A 13,750-nucleotide genomic window follows, 5' to 3' on the forward strand; every position below is an offset into this window, starting at 1 on the left:
ACCTCCTCGTGGCCCTGGGTGACTCTGTTCTCTTCTCCCAGGGGGGCTGGGATCACCTCTCCATCCGGGCCAGTGCCACCAGGGCCCCCAGGAGTTCATCCCAGAAGCCAGCCAGCAAGCAGAATGGGCAGCCCCCGAGCGTGGCCAGTGGCCCGTGGCAGACCCCCGGCCCCGTCTGCTGCTGAGGCCGCCTCCCCTCACTGGGAGCAGCCGTGGCACTGGGCGCCAAAGACCAACGTTGATGTGAAACTTCTGTCGGAGCCGTGCTCACGCAGAACACCCCGAAACGTGGATCTGGGGGGTGGCGTCACCAGGCCCAGACTCTAGAGTCCATGCAGAGAACTTGGCCTGAGGTCACGGCCGTCTCAGAGGCTCTGAAACGGCCCAGAAATGTGAAGCTCTGTGGACGCTGCGTGTCCCCGGCCGTGGGGAGAACGTGGGGTGGGGGGCCCCCTTGCCTTGGCCTCAACTGCCTGCCCCCTGCCCCTCTGCCTCCTGCCTTTCGCCGTGGGAGCCTGGAGCCTTCCAGGAACACTGCCCCAGGGAAGAGGACCCAGGGAGCCCCCTCGGCCCTGGATGGCCCCAGATGGCATCGGGACTCTCCTCCTCCCCCAGGAAAAACGGCACCGGGGCTCAGGATGGTTTTGCCTGGGCCTGGTCAGTTCTCAGAACAGGGCTCGCAAATAGGACTTCATTTCCTAAGTTAAGGAAGGGGTTGGAAATAAATGCTGGGGAAGGGTGTCGTCTTCACAGGGTGGACGGAGGACCGCCGGCCTGCTGTTCAGTTGCAAGGTCAGCATCCCCGGCCCTCAGTCAACCCTTTCCCAGGCGTGGTTGGGGGCCGGGGGGGCTCCTCTCACGGCAGATCCTGTTGCAGGGGGTGGGGTGGGTAGAGACCACTGGCCCGCGAGAGGAGCCTGGAGACGGCAGGCCTGAGCCCAGTCCTAGGGAGGCATCCCCCCACCCCACCCACAAGAGACCCCACTCCCAGTGTACAGCTGCTTTTTACCAGAAAAACGGTGCACTTGAAGCCTCAAGTCGGCCTCCCACAACCAGGTGATTTGATTCGTCCGAACCCATGTCTCATCTCTGCTCATTTTGAGACCCTGATGAGCCGACTCCGCTGGCCGCCCCGGGAGGCCCGCCGGGAGGGCTCAGCTGTGCGCTGTTTGCCTCGTGTTTGCTGCCCAGAAGCTGACTCTGAGGAGGTGTCCCTTGGGTGCCCCCAGGGGGCACTGGAGGACAGCTGGCGGCCACTGCTGGGTCGCCTCAAAGTGGGCCCAGGAGGCGGGAGTTGGGGGCAGCACAGGGAAAGCTCGTGAAGGGTCGGCGCCCTCTTATCTGTTTACACTCAAGTTGTCAAGTCTCTCTAAGTGGGCATTACGGCTGCTTCTACGGTGGCCCTGTTGCTCTGCTGTGAATTGCTGGTTCTCCAGGGCGCCCATTCCGCCCCAGCTCAGCATCACTGAACCATCTTGATTCCTTGGATGCTTTATCAATAAAAACTTAATGCCAGAATGTCAAGGACATGATAATGTTTGTTTTTTTTTTTTTAATACTACCACTATGATTAAAACAGCTCCCCACCCACTCGAGCATGGGGCAAAAGCACCAATCACCCCATGGGACCTTTTATTTTGGTTTCATTAGTATCTGAAGAGGCCATTAAGAAACATGAAAGCAAACTGGGCTCATTTAAGAAACATTTCCACCATAATTACAGCGGGGGCACTGGCCGTGCAGTTCCAGGTAGGTTTTCCCCACAGGCAAGCCGCAGTTCCGGATTCCCTGCGCCCCCGAGCTCACGCAGGTCTAGTCTGCCTGCGGGTCTGTGGCCCCAGGTGCCGGCCCCGGGCTCAGGACGCGGGAGTCTCCGACTTCAGGAAACACACAGCCTGGGAAGGCCAGGCCAGGCGTCCTCACAGGTTCAGCCTGGGCTGGGAGTCTAAGTCGAGGGTCAACGGAGCAGACCCGGCAGCAGGCTCAGCCAGCCCCCTCCCCATATTCAACAGTCCGAATCTGAACCGGGACCTTCCGGGCCCCTTCGTGACATGGGCACAGGGCAGGCAGGTGCACTCTGGCCTCAGAGGAGACGACAGGGCCCTGGAGACCCTCTGGGAAGCAGATGCCAGTTTGGGACAGACAGACAGAGTCACAAAGGCTCTTGTCCTGCAAGGTGGTGACCCACAGACCCCCGGTCACCAGGCATGACCTCCTGCATGGAGCCTCTGCTGGGCCACCCCCACCCCGTGCTTTTGGCTCAGTCTTTGGCTCATTCACCAAGTTCAGGGACCAGCTGAGCCTGACTTGGCCTCCTCAGCCAGAAAAGAGCCTCCAGGCTTGTGTGTCTTCCCGTCCCGTGTTCCAGGTGGCCCCGCCGCCCACAGCAGGGGCACAGGGGCCCCATCTGTCCCCAGCTCGGAGTCGCCCTCAACGTCAGCGCCCACTGGTGGACCCCAACCACTGACCTTCCTGAGTGGCCTCCCCTGGGGGACAAGCCAGGTGCACCTGGGGTCCGTCCTCACCCGTGCTGAAGGTAGGCTGGGGCGAGGGGCTGGGACTGGACCAGGCCTCCCCGGGCGGGCCTTCCAGAGGGCCTGGCCCTGGGGCCTGGCGGTGGCCGGCGGGGGGCGGGTGTCCGGCTGGTGGATGACCTGGAAAGTTGGAACTGAAGCCCCTAATGGCTGTTTCCAGGGGCACCACCTGCTGCCCTTGATGCAGCCAGGGCTGATGCCGAGACAGGCAGGACATGAAGCGGCTGGGGTCCAGACAGTCAGGGCTGGGAGGCTTATCCCGTCCATCGGGGAGGGGTCCTGGGCTGTGACCACCATCCCCCACCACCCGCCGGCCGGGCTCAGCCCCTACCCACAGTGCCCACAAGGGGCCTGGCCCCCGGGGGCTCTAGGCCCGCTCCAGCCTTTCTGTAGCCCCTGTGGCTGGGGCGCCCGCCTGAGGGCCGCCCCGTCCCCTCCCCAGGCTGGCCCTGGGCAACTGGACAGGGGAGACGAGCTGCCAGGGCTGAGAGCAGAGTCACCCAGCCCGTCAGGGCTGGCGGGGTGGGAGTGCCACAGGAGGAAGTGTGGCCCGAGGCGGCGGAGACCTGCCAGGCCACCCAGGCCCACCTTTGAGGAGCACCCGGTGGGGGAGGGGAGCCCCCGCGGCCCCACACGGGCCCCCGAGAGCAGCCAGGACCCAGGAACATCCTGAAGTCTGTCAGACCACCGTCTGCCCAGACCCCTGTCTGCCACGGACAGGACCACAGATTCGACAACAAGCGGCAGACCTGGGGGGACCCTGAGGGAGGCGGGGGACAGACGCTCCACCTGCAGGGGTAGACCCGCGACCGCTCCAGGGAAACCAGGCCTGAGCAGCCTCTGTCTCTGCTCTCCCACCCGGTCCTGTCTCCAGAGCCCTCAACACCCTGCCGCTGGCCGCAGACTTTCCACAGTCAGGAGCCCCCACCCGGGAGGAGGGAGCAGAGACCCCCGGCCCTCTAGCTGGACAAGCTCCCTTTAGAATCAGCAGGAAGAAATCTGAAGGGCTTCCACCTGACAGATGCTGAACTGGAGGCTCTGAGCACCTCCGCTCAGCCCTACTCCCCTCTAGGTCTTGCGCTGTGTTTGCTCTGCGCCTCAGTTTACCCAGAATGTGGAGGCTGCGGTGTGGGTCGGGGGAAACCTCCTCCCTGGGCCCGGGTCTCAGCAGTAACAGGGGAACTTACCCAAGCAACCCTGTACATGGAATTTCCCCTCGCCTGGGGAGAGAGTGGGAGTGATGAGAATTCAGTGACCAAGGCCGGCCCGCTCCTGCCTACTCGATGAAAAAGCAGGTCCTGGGACCTGGAGGAGCTTTGGGCCTCGAGCTGTCCAGAGCGGCGGCCTGGACCAGACCACGATTCACCCGGCCTTGTCCTGGGGGGCCGGCGCGGGTCCAGGGAGGCGCTAAGCATCCGGGACCCCAAGCCCGGGGCACGGAGGGCCCAGGCCCCGGCAGTGCGCTAGGAGCCCTCGCGGAAGCTGTGGATCTGGGTGGAGTACTTCTGCAGGTGGCCCTCGGGCGGGGCCTCGGCGGCCACAAGCGTGCCCCCGGCAGCCTGCTGCTGCTGCTGCTGATAGTGCTGGTAGAGCTTGGGACCCGGCCCGTCCAGGCCAGGGAGGCGGCCGCTGGACATGGTCAGGATGGTGGCGGTCAGCGACTTGATGTAGTTCTTGGCCAGTGTGAGGGTCTCGATCTTGGAGAGCTTCTTATCAGCACGCACGTGTGGGATGACCTCTCGCAGCGCCTGGAAGGCGTTGTTCAGCTTGTGCATGCGCTGTCGCTCCCGCTCGTTGCTCTCCAGCCGCCGCTGGACGCTGCTTTCCCGCCGGCCCCCCGGCCCTGGCCGCCGGCGCCCGCCCTCCGCCCGCGCCCCCTGCGCCCGCGCCGTCCGGCTCCGCAGAGCCTTGGTCGCGTCCGGCCCTCCTGAGCCCGGCGGTGGCCTGTCGGGCGTCCGCTCCCCTGGGGTGGCTTCTGGGTCTTGTGGAGGTGCCCGGCGCCGGGGTGGCCGGCTCTTGGTCTTCATGGCTCCAGACTGGTTGTCCTGCAGGTGGTGGCTCTCAGAGGGAGCGGGCCTTTGGAGCTGAAATCCAGAACACAGGCCACCCCGCAGTCACTCAGCAGGCCAGGGGACATTCAGGGCAGCTGTCCCCAGTGGCAGCTGACCGACCACTCATTGCACAGTGACCCCTGAGTCCTTCCCATTCACCTCGCAGCGCTGAGATGACCCCACCCCCACCCCCGGGCCCCGCTAGACCTCACGTTGACCCCTCAGGCGTTTTCCTGATCTGGTGGGTGATACGCTTTGCCCCTGGGCCTTTCTCTGGCCCCGTGACCCTCATTGCCGCCTGAGGGCCTACTGAGCTTAGGTGGCCTGTTGACACTCTGCTGAGACCACCCAGAGGTGCGGCCCCTCCGCCAGAGGCTACGCTGCCTCCTGCTTGCCCGGATGGCCAGGCAGCAGCTCGGCCCCACCACGCTCGCCGTCCTGCCCCCAAGACGTCACACACACAGGGACACTGGTGCCAGAATGGCTGTGGACCTGAGGCGGCTGTCAGGAGGTCAGAGGTGGCCAGAGCTCGCAGCAGTCCCCAGGCCCACCACGGGGATGGACGGCCGCGGCCCCGGGGGGTGGGGGAGCTGCAGACCCGAACCCCCGACCCAGGTTTTCCCCTCCAGTTGCCACCCCGGGTCCTGCCCCAGGGTCCTCTCCCCGCCGCCCCACCCGCACCCCCACCCCCCGTTACCTGGGGATCCGCGGCCGCAGGCGCTGGGGCTGCCCACGGGGGACAAGGACACGTCGCTTTAGGCGACCCGGGCGGGGCGGCGGCCGCATGTAAATGAGCCCGCGGGGCGGGCGCGGGGCGGGGCCGGAGTCCGTGCGTCCCGCCCGGCTGCGGGGGCGGGGGCGCACCTGCGGGCGGGGAACCGGTGGTCCGGCCGGGCCCGGAGGAGCTTTGGCCCCCGCAGCCCGGCCCGCGGGTCGGATGGGAGCACCGAGGCCTCGCCGCGAGCCCGCCGGTCCGGAGGGGGAGCACCCGGCCGTGGGATTGTGAGCCAAAGTCAAACTCGTGGAGCAGCCGTTTGGCAGTAATGCTAGGGTCCCCAACTGGCCGCGGCCGCCACCCTGATAGAACAGCAGCCCGGACGCCCCCGCACCCTCACCCCACGTTTTGGAAGGACCCCTGCGGCACCCCGGGCTGCGGGCCCGCCCGCCAAGCCCGCGGCGCCGGCCCAGGTGCGAGGGGGCGGAGGCTGCCGGAGGCACCTGCTCCGCCGCCGGTGGGCGGATCACCGGGCAACAACTGATCAGCGGTTTTCCTTCGGAGGTCTCCGGGGCGCGGCCGCTTGAGCTCAAAACTGGCTGCCACCTACCTTCTCTGCTTAATCGCCCTTGGCCTCAGCTTCTTCACCTTTGGCAGCACTAAACGGTGTTAACGGCAGCAACTGCTCAGGGGTTCCTGGGGGCTGAAGGGAGGCAGCCGGAGGGCAGGTGGTACCCCACGGTGGCACACACCATGGGCTACCACCCCCTCCCGGACTCGGGCCCTGCAGGCCCAGGGTCGGCGCTGTCTCCGCACCTCGGGGACAGGGTCCATTGCTGCCCGCCTTGGGCTCTCCAAATGGGGGTTCACAGGTCTCTTCCATCTACCTGCCCAGGGCCACTCCGCAGTTGGTGTAACCTGAACCAACAGGGGGCCAGACCCCTGTTTTGGTACAAGGAGGCTGACTTCCCGGCTGGTGGCAGCTGGGACCAGGACATTAAGGAGGGGCCACTCAGGGCACAGAAAGGCTGGTTTTGAGCTGATTAGCCGCTGGGCTTATTAGAGCTCCATAGAGGCTGGATCTCCGAAATTAAAATGCTTCTGAAGTTCATCCGTAAGTGCAAACACCTTGAATTACAGACACACTTTATAGCAATGCAAACACTACCCACCAGCCCCCCGGTGACTATACAAATCCTTGCTCTCGGGAGGGTGGAAGGGGCTGGGTTTAGGTATGGCACAGCAGAGGGCATCCCATCTCTAGGGACTAGGGCAGCAAGGGACCCAGGGCTTCAGGCTCCCAGCATCCTCTGGGGCAGGGCCAGGCCACCCACCTCGGGCCTCACACAGTGGAACACAGAATCAGTGCAGCGACAGAGTTTATAAATATATAACTATATTTATTTTGAATATTAAATAGTTTTTAAATTACAAGCAATTTATTTGAATCACACTATGCATCAATATACAGTAAAAATCTTACAATTTAAAAATGTACACAATTTAAACTCAAAGTTCATTAACTTGTTATATTGCCGTGAACCTCTTACAACCGAGTCTAAACACAACAGTGAAACCTCGGAGGTGGGACAGCCCTGCGGGGCGTTGGCAGCTGGGATGAGGCAGTGGCTACTCACAGCGGTCTGTGACTGCCATCCGTCTGTGCCTGTGCCAACCTGAACTTAACCGTGTTCCAGCCATTCACGTAACAGGTTGTTGGTGATTCAATACTGTCAACACATCTTTTGAGAACTCACTTATGTAACTAAAGACAGCTTTCCTTTTTGAGAGCCAAAACTTGAGCCAAACCCGCCCCCACACCCTTGCCACTTAGGAACAGTGTTTCTGAGGTTTTAAATCGGAAGTAACTGCCTACACCCACTCGTGCCTTAAGGCTACTTCTCAGAAGGCTAATGCTCTGAAGCCCCTGGTGACGAAGCCCCCATCTGCAGCCTCATACTTGGTTCACTCGTGGAACTTTCAGAAAACCCGGAGCTGCCTCCCTTGCCCCGGGGCCCTCAGGACAAACATGCAGTAAGTCATTAACCCCACAGACACCCCATGGGAGGTGGTGATAAAAGGAAGAGGTTTTGAAAGGCGTTTTATGGCAGCAAGACAGAGAAAAAGACTTTTCTGAGATAAATCCATTTCCATAGAAACAATCGCCTGCACATTTAAAAATAGAACAGATGGGTTCTGTTCTCCATTCAGCTTCCTGGAGCTTCTTCAGCCTTAAGATGAATGGCTTCTCACCCAGTACAGCCCAAGTTTCAGGAGGATCTGGGGGGAGCACTTTTCCTACCCTTCTCTTTCTGGCTTGTGACTGAGTCGCTGGGTAACACAAGTTAACACCTAGCTAGGGAGGAGGTGAAGGATAGATTATCGTGGGATTTAAGATACGTGAACTCTCCCAAAGAACGACAGATCCCAAAGGAGGCCAGGAAATACCGCTGTGAACCAGGTATGATGAACCTCACCGACATCATCTAGAGAATTCCACCGATGTTATTTCACTGCGTAACTGAGAACAGGAGTGGTTTAGAAACCCACTACTGGTAACCAATTGAGTAAAACGAAACTGAATCAAACAACAAAGCATGTGCTGACATCTCAAAAATGGGCTGAAATTTTTAATCTACATAATTTCCTGTACATCATTTCCTGTGTATTGCTTGAGATTTTTCAAAAGAACATGTTAATTCACGTGATTATAAATATAAAATCTTCCCAACCATGCAACACCACACTAAGACCTACTATTCCAACCCCCGCACCCACCCCCTTGTATAAAATGTTTTTGGCAATTTATGAGTGATACAGACCTTAAATTAAAATGGGAATTATGTTGTTAAAATCTCCTTAATCGTAGTGAAAAATGTACAGCCCCAGAGAATCAATAAATTTACCCTGGGCTGACTGTATAAGACTATATATACTATGGATCTGCTTGATTTTAGTCATTAGAGCTGAACTCCTTAAACCTATGATTTAAAAAAAAAAACAAACCACGAAACTAGTGTAATTGCATCTCATTTTTCTTTCAACCAAGATTTGTAGATGTAAAAACTCAGAACACACAGGAAGTCTCCATAGCAAGAAATTGAGAGTTACAACAGTTTTGGCAAAATTACCTCCTAATGCCCTGTTAGCCGTCTTTTCGACACACGTGTCCCCGGGTCCAGCTTGGCAGTGTGCCGGGCTCACACGGGGGAGGGGAGGGGCGCTCCCGCCACCTGGAGTTGGCCTGCTCTGGAAAGTTATTGCTAGTGTAAAAAGGGAGCAAGCCCGACTTGATAACGAAGGTCACGATGTATTACGGAAACTCTCGCCAGCGAACACACCTGCATCAGCCTGAGGCCTGGAGGGTTGGCCCGGCGTCCTGCTAACACCAGGGAAGCACGTCAGCACGGGAGACCCCGGGGGAGCGGCCGGCATGCAGGACCCATGCTCCGGGGCTCCCCGTCCACATGCCAGCCTCCCTCCGCACCGGCTGCACCGCTGTGGGCAAAGCAGAACTCAGGGACTGCAGGGTGAGGGCCGCTTTCCACCATGGACGCCGGGCTCCAGCCAACACCACGACACTGCACTGGACGGGCTCGGTCCTCTCATAGCAAGGGGAGAACTGGGGGCTTAACACAGAAGGGAGGGGTCAGTGCAGGTGAGCCCAGGGTGACGGCCACTCGGGCCGCCCCAGGCCCCGACAGGGAGGACGGGCTGCCTGTGGCGACTCCCCGGTGTCCGTGTCCCCCCTCACAGTCAAGGGGTGTAGTGAGTACCCATGGTTCCAGACACCAGCCTCACCCGGGCGAGACGTGATCCGGACTGGCTCTGGGGGCTGTGAGCATCTCAACACCTCGAGTGCACAGACAGGAGGAGCCCAGACAGGCCTTGGCTCCCAGAGCCCTTCGCGGAGCAGCTTCTTTGCGCCTGAAGGCAGGCGTGACCACAGGGGCCCCAGGCCACTGCCACCTGTGCTGCTTAAACCCAGCACAGGGGACTCGGGCCCCAGCTGGGAGGGGGCTGGACGTGCCAACTGCAACCGGCTCTGGGAACCACCCGTTGATTTGTACCAAGAGGGTTTTCTGAAAGTCGGGGGAGGGGCGAGTGGGAGAATCACACAGAGGGGCTGCAAGGCCCTTCAGCTCCTCGGAGAAGCCTCATCTACAACAGGGACAGACCACCTCACAGAGAACAGACAGAGATGTGTTTCATTCAATCAATGAAACAGAGCAGTCTTTTTCGACTCATCAAAAATATTTCCTATAAGAACATAAAATACTAACATTCGGAATCATTTATCATTTACGAAAGAGTACCATATGTACAATTCCAACAATTTCTAAAGACAACATAACACTCAAAATACTTAAGCTTTACAAGTACCATGCAGAGCAAACAAACTAAAACAGAAGAAAAAAAAAATCAAACTAGTGGGTAGCACCAGCTTGACCTGCCTTATTTTCCTTGAATAATTTAAGATTCTGTACAGTATCAGGGACTCTTAGGACATTTATCCACAGTGCAATTACAGAAAGCAATTAGTGATTTCTTTAAAAACAATAAATATGGCTCACTGGTGCCAATTCCCCTTGTGGTCCGCGGGGCCCTGCACACGAACGGGACACACAGGTGTGTATGCGGAGGACACTCCACGTGGGAACCGGAAGCCACCTGGAGCCCACAGCCCCCATGCCAGCCCTTTCGGTGGGCAGGGGAGGCCTGGGCGGCAGCCGGTACAGGAGAACTGGCCAGGCGCCCACGGCCTCGTCCCGGCCCGGGACACCGCTGCTGGAACAGCCTGGGTCCGCGGGGCCTAGGCATCGCCTAGTCTTTCTCTCCGTCTTCGCTGCTTCCTAGAAGGAGAGCAAGCAAAGCTGGGTTTTAAAACGGATCATCAAAGGTAAAAATAGCATGGACGGTGTCTGATCTTCACTGTAGAAAGAGGAACTGAAGCCAGAAGGGTGGCCCTCAGCCACCTGCCTGGCCGCCTGCGGCACCTGCAGGCACTCCGGCTGACACGTGTGCGCACTCACACGCGGCTCCGTGTCAAAGCTCGGGCCGCACATCTGCCCCGGCAGAGCGGGGGTGACGGCCGCTATCTAATCAGCACAGCGAGGCCGGGGACAAACAAGCGGTCTTTATGTTTCAGAGTTATTGTTTGATCTGCAGATGCCACATCAGAAAGTGTACCTACTAACCGGTATCTTCCGATCTAGCTGTGGGGGAAAAAAGGCTCCATATGCCCAGCGACCACCCCAAGGGCCCCGCCCATGCCCCCTGCCCCGCCCCAGGCCTCCTGGTGTCATGCAAAGACCAGGTAAAATCAACATTCCCGGGGCAGGGCCCCAGTGGATTTGGGCTCAAGGCCAACATCATGGCCAAGTGTTCTTCAGAGCCCTTCCCTTGGGGGGGTACCGGGGAGGGGAGACAGGAGCTGACAGCAAGAAGGGAAAAGGGAGAAGAAAGCGGGGAGCAGCCCTGGTCCCCCAGCCCAGCGGGGCGGAGACAGTAGGAAGCGGAGAACAGGCCCCAGAGCACCGGGCTGTGAGCCCTTCAGAGGGATCTGCATGACGCTCTCCGGGACGCCGGGACAGCCCCTCAGCCGCGCCCCCGCCCCAGCACCTCGGCCTCCTCACCTCCCTGCTCCATGTCCGAGTCCGTGAGGTGCGTGAGCGAGAAGCTGGCGATGCTGGCAGGGGTGATGGAGAACCTGGAGTAGGGGGCTGCGTGCGGCCAGCTGGGCTCCGCGCTGCGGGGCGGCGGCGGGGAAAAGTACTTGGAGGTCTGAAGGGCCGGCTTGGAGCTGAGGAGGTGACTCGTCGTCCTTGACAGGAAAGGGTCTGGGGAGAAGTCGTCGTCCCACTCGAAGCCTCCACCTGGAAGTAAGCCAGGACTCACCCTCCTCTCCTCACCGAGGAGCAGAGCACAGGGCGGGGCCCACAGACCACCCTGTGCACACGCGCAGGCTTGCCCCCCGCCCAGGTCAGGGGGGTCCCTGAAAGCGGTATGTGGGGTCATCATCAAGAACAGTTCACACCCCATGGATCTTTCACTGCCTTCTGAGCCTGCCCCTGAGTGCAGTACCTTCTTCATCGGTGGAGCTCTCGGAGTTCAGGCCCCGGCTCAGGTGCGGGGAGCCCGCTGCTGGCGCGGGGCTGCTCCGCTCGGGGCTGCGTGCAGCTCCCCCGCCGTGGCCCAGCTCTTTGGTTGGGGTTTCCTGAAAAGCCCAACACAAGTCCCGTCAGCCCACGGCCCACACCTGCTCTTGGGGGCGGGCTGAGCAGCTGTGACCCGTGCCTCCCACCCTGGGGCAGACGGGCGAGTCCACACCCCTTCCCTCCCATGGATGGGCCTGGAACCCCCGCAGACACATCAAGTGGCTCCAGGAGGCTGAGGAGGAGGAGGACAGTGGGCAGGACGGGGAGGACACTGGAGTGAGGACACCAAGCCAGCTGTGCACACAGCCTGCCCACCCACCCCACCCCCGACACTTGGGTTCTGGCTCCAGATGCAGAAGGGGGTCTTCTGATGATTACAAAAGAGGAGAGGAAATTTCAGATTTTTCTCTTTCCCCCATTCTCTTGCTCCCACCGCCAGCTACCCCGGGGCCTGTGATCCAAAGGGCGCTGAGCTTCATCTAAAGCTGGAGGAGCGGGCGTGGGGCAGAGGGCAGGGGAACCCCCACCCCCACTGCCTTTTCCCCCTGTCCTCCGGTCTCGCAGCCACACAGGGCAGTGTAGTAACCCACACCGCAGCCCTCTGGCAGGAGGACCAAAGAGAGGAGGCCCAAGATGCGGGACGGCCCAGGGGCTCCACGGGGAGCAGGGGTCTCAGCCCGGCTGCGCAGGGCAGGCCTGACCCCAAGCAGCTCACCAGGCTTTGGTGGTGGAACTGCGGGGGGACCACTGCCGAGGCCCAGTCTGGCCAAGGGGCGGCACACGCCCAGGACAGGCTCACACAGCACAGCAAAGGCTATCAAAGGGGACCCCAGACCCAGGGAGGCTGTGTGGAACTTGAGACTTGAACCCGACTGGGTTAATGCCTTCTAAGATGAAAACATCTACATGCTCCACAGAGTCTATAAACAAGACAAAGAATCAGATAATGAAAAAATACAAGGTACAATCTAGAGTCACTGAGCAAACAGAGAATAAGGAAAACCTGGATTTACAGGAGAAAGGACAACCGCCAGATGCCAGTGCCAAGTCATCCTTAGATGCTAGGATCACCTGAAGAAGACTGTTATAAATGCGCCCCATACAGTAAGGGAGAACACTCCGGAAGTAACGGGAACGTCTCAGCAAAAAGAAGAGTATAAAAATAACGGAATGCACATTTTGGAATAGAAAAATACAATCATCAAAATTTAAAACTTCACTGCTGCTGCTGCTGCTGCTAAGTCGCTTCAGTCGTGTCCGACTCTGTGCGACCCCATAGACGGCAGCCCACCAGGCTCCCCCGTCCCTGGGATCACTAGCTGGACTCAACAGCAGGATGGAGGTGAGAGAGGACATGATGTGTGCATGTGATCCTCAGAAATGATCCAACCTGAACAGCAGCGAGAGCAGAGACTGGAGGGGAGAGGGGATGGCGCCTCAGGGCCTACAGACTAGTTGTTTGGTCACTAAGTCGTGTCCAACTCTTTTGCGACCCCATGGCCTGTAGCCTGCCAAGCTCCTCTGTCCATGGGGTTTCCCAGGCAAGAATACTGGAGTGGGTTACAATTTCCTCCTCCAGGGGATCTTCCCAAACCAGGGATCAAACCCACATTTCCTGCATTGGCAGGTGGGTTCTTTACCACTGAGCCATCAGGGAAGCCCCTATATAATAGAGACCAAAAGGTATAACATTGGAGTCCCAGAGACAGAGTGTGGTATAAAAAAAAAAATATGTATATATATATATATATATATATATATATACATAAAATATATGTGTGTATGTAAGAAATAATGCCTGGAAACTTCTGAAACCTGCTGAAAGACACAAAACTACGAGTTCAGAAAGCTCTATAAACTTAAAATGAAACAAACAAATCTATGCCTGTAATCCAGAAACCCATAATCATACTCCTGAACGACACAGACAGACTCCCGAGGGCAGTCAGAGACGATGCTGAAAAGAAACACAGTGGCCTGAGAAGTCCATGCTCAGGAAAAATATCCTTAAGAAATGAGTGGGAAATACAGAGACTCCCAGGTGAAGAAAAACCAGGGGAATTTGCTTTAAAAAAAAAAAGCCAAACAAACAGAAAGGAAATGCTAACAGAAAGGAACCCGGGACATAAGAAATGGAGAAAGAACAGTGGTAACCGCCTGAGTGAGCCCAGTCCTACTCCTCTGCAGCTCCTGAAAGCGTGTCTGATGACAGGGAGTGAAGCAGGGAGCGCTGCAGGAGGGTGTTCAGTCAATGGACGTGTGGCACACTGGACAACTTGAGGACAGGCCCAG

The 13,750-nt window shown here is 58.9% G+C and overlaps 3 protein-coding genes across 10 annotated transcripts in view; 1 reads left to right on the forward strand and 2 right to left on the reverse strand.

Moving 5' to 3' along the window:
• The window catches only part of TECPR1 (tectonin beta-propeller repeat containing 1), a 28,420-nt gene extending 26,896 nt beyond the window's left edge, over positions 1-1,524 (forward strand). For all 5 annotated transcript variants that reach the window (XR_011564130.1, XR_011564131.1, XM_070780204.1 and 2 more), the window contains one exon: positions 42-1,524. Coding sequence is in view for 3 of the 5 variants with exons in the window: in XM_070780204.1 (XP_070636305.1) it covers positions 42-185 (144 nt within the window). In the remaining 2 variants the exon portion in view is untranslated. The remainder of the gene's footprint in view (positions 1-41) is intronic.
• A 91-nt stretch (positions 1,525-1,615) lies between these two features.
• On the reverse strand, positions 1,616-5,750 carry BHLHA15 (basic helix-loop-helix family member a15). The gene is made up of 2 exons (XM_019988064.2): positions 5,283-5,750; positions 1,616-4,618 (listed from the first exon to the last, which is right to left on the reverse strand). Exon 2 carries the CDS (start codon positions 4,559-4,561, stop codon positions 3,998-4,000), a length of 564 nt encoding a protein of 187 aa, XP_019843623.1. The 5' UTR covers positions 4,562-4,618; positions 5,283-5,750; the 3' UTR covers positions 1,616-3,997.
• A 929-nt stretch (positions 5,751-6,679) lies between these two features.
• The window catches only part of LMTK2 (lemur tyrosine kinase 2), a 75,086-nt gene continuing 68,015 nt past the window's right edge, over positions 6,680-13,750 (reverse strand). For all 4 annotated transcript variants that reach the window (XM_070780201.1, XM_070780200.1, XM_070780203.1 and 1 more), the window contains exons 12-14: positions 11,385-11,517; positions 10,937-11,176; positions 6,680-10,153 (exon numbers count right to left, since the gene is read on the reverse strand). In XM_070780201.1, coding sequence (XP_070636302.1) covers positions 10,125-10,153; positions 10,937-11,176; positions 11,385-11,517 — 402 coding nt within the window. In that variant the 3' untranslated portion in view covers positions 6,680-10,124. The remainder of the gene's footprint in view (positions 10,154-10,936; positions 11,177-11,384; positions 11,518-13,750) is intronic.

The sequence above is a fragment of the Bos indicus genome, chromosome 25 (genome assembly GCF_029378745.1).
Source record: "Bos indicus isolate NIAB-ARS_2022 breed Sahiwal x Tharparkar chromosome 25, NIAB-ARS_B.indTharparkar_mat_pri_1.0, whole genome shotgun sequence".
In the NCBI taxonomy this organism is placed as follows: Eukaryota; Metazoa; Chordata; class Mammalia; order Artiodactyla; family Bovidae; genus Bos; species Bos indicus.

What these genes read in the sequence shown, in the direction of transcription:
- BHLHA15 (XM_019988064.2), bottom strand. Translation starts at nt 4,561, where the DNA reads ATGAAGACCAAGAGCCGGCCACCCCGGCGCCGGGCACCTCCACAAGAC.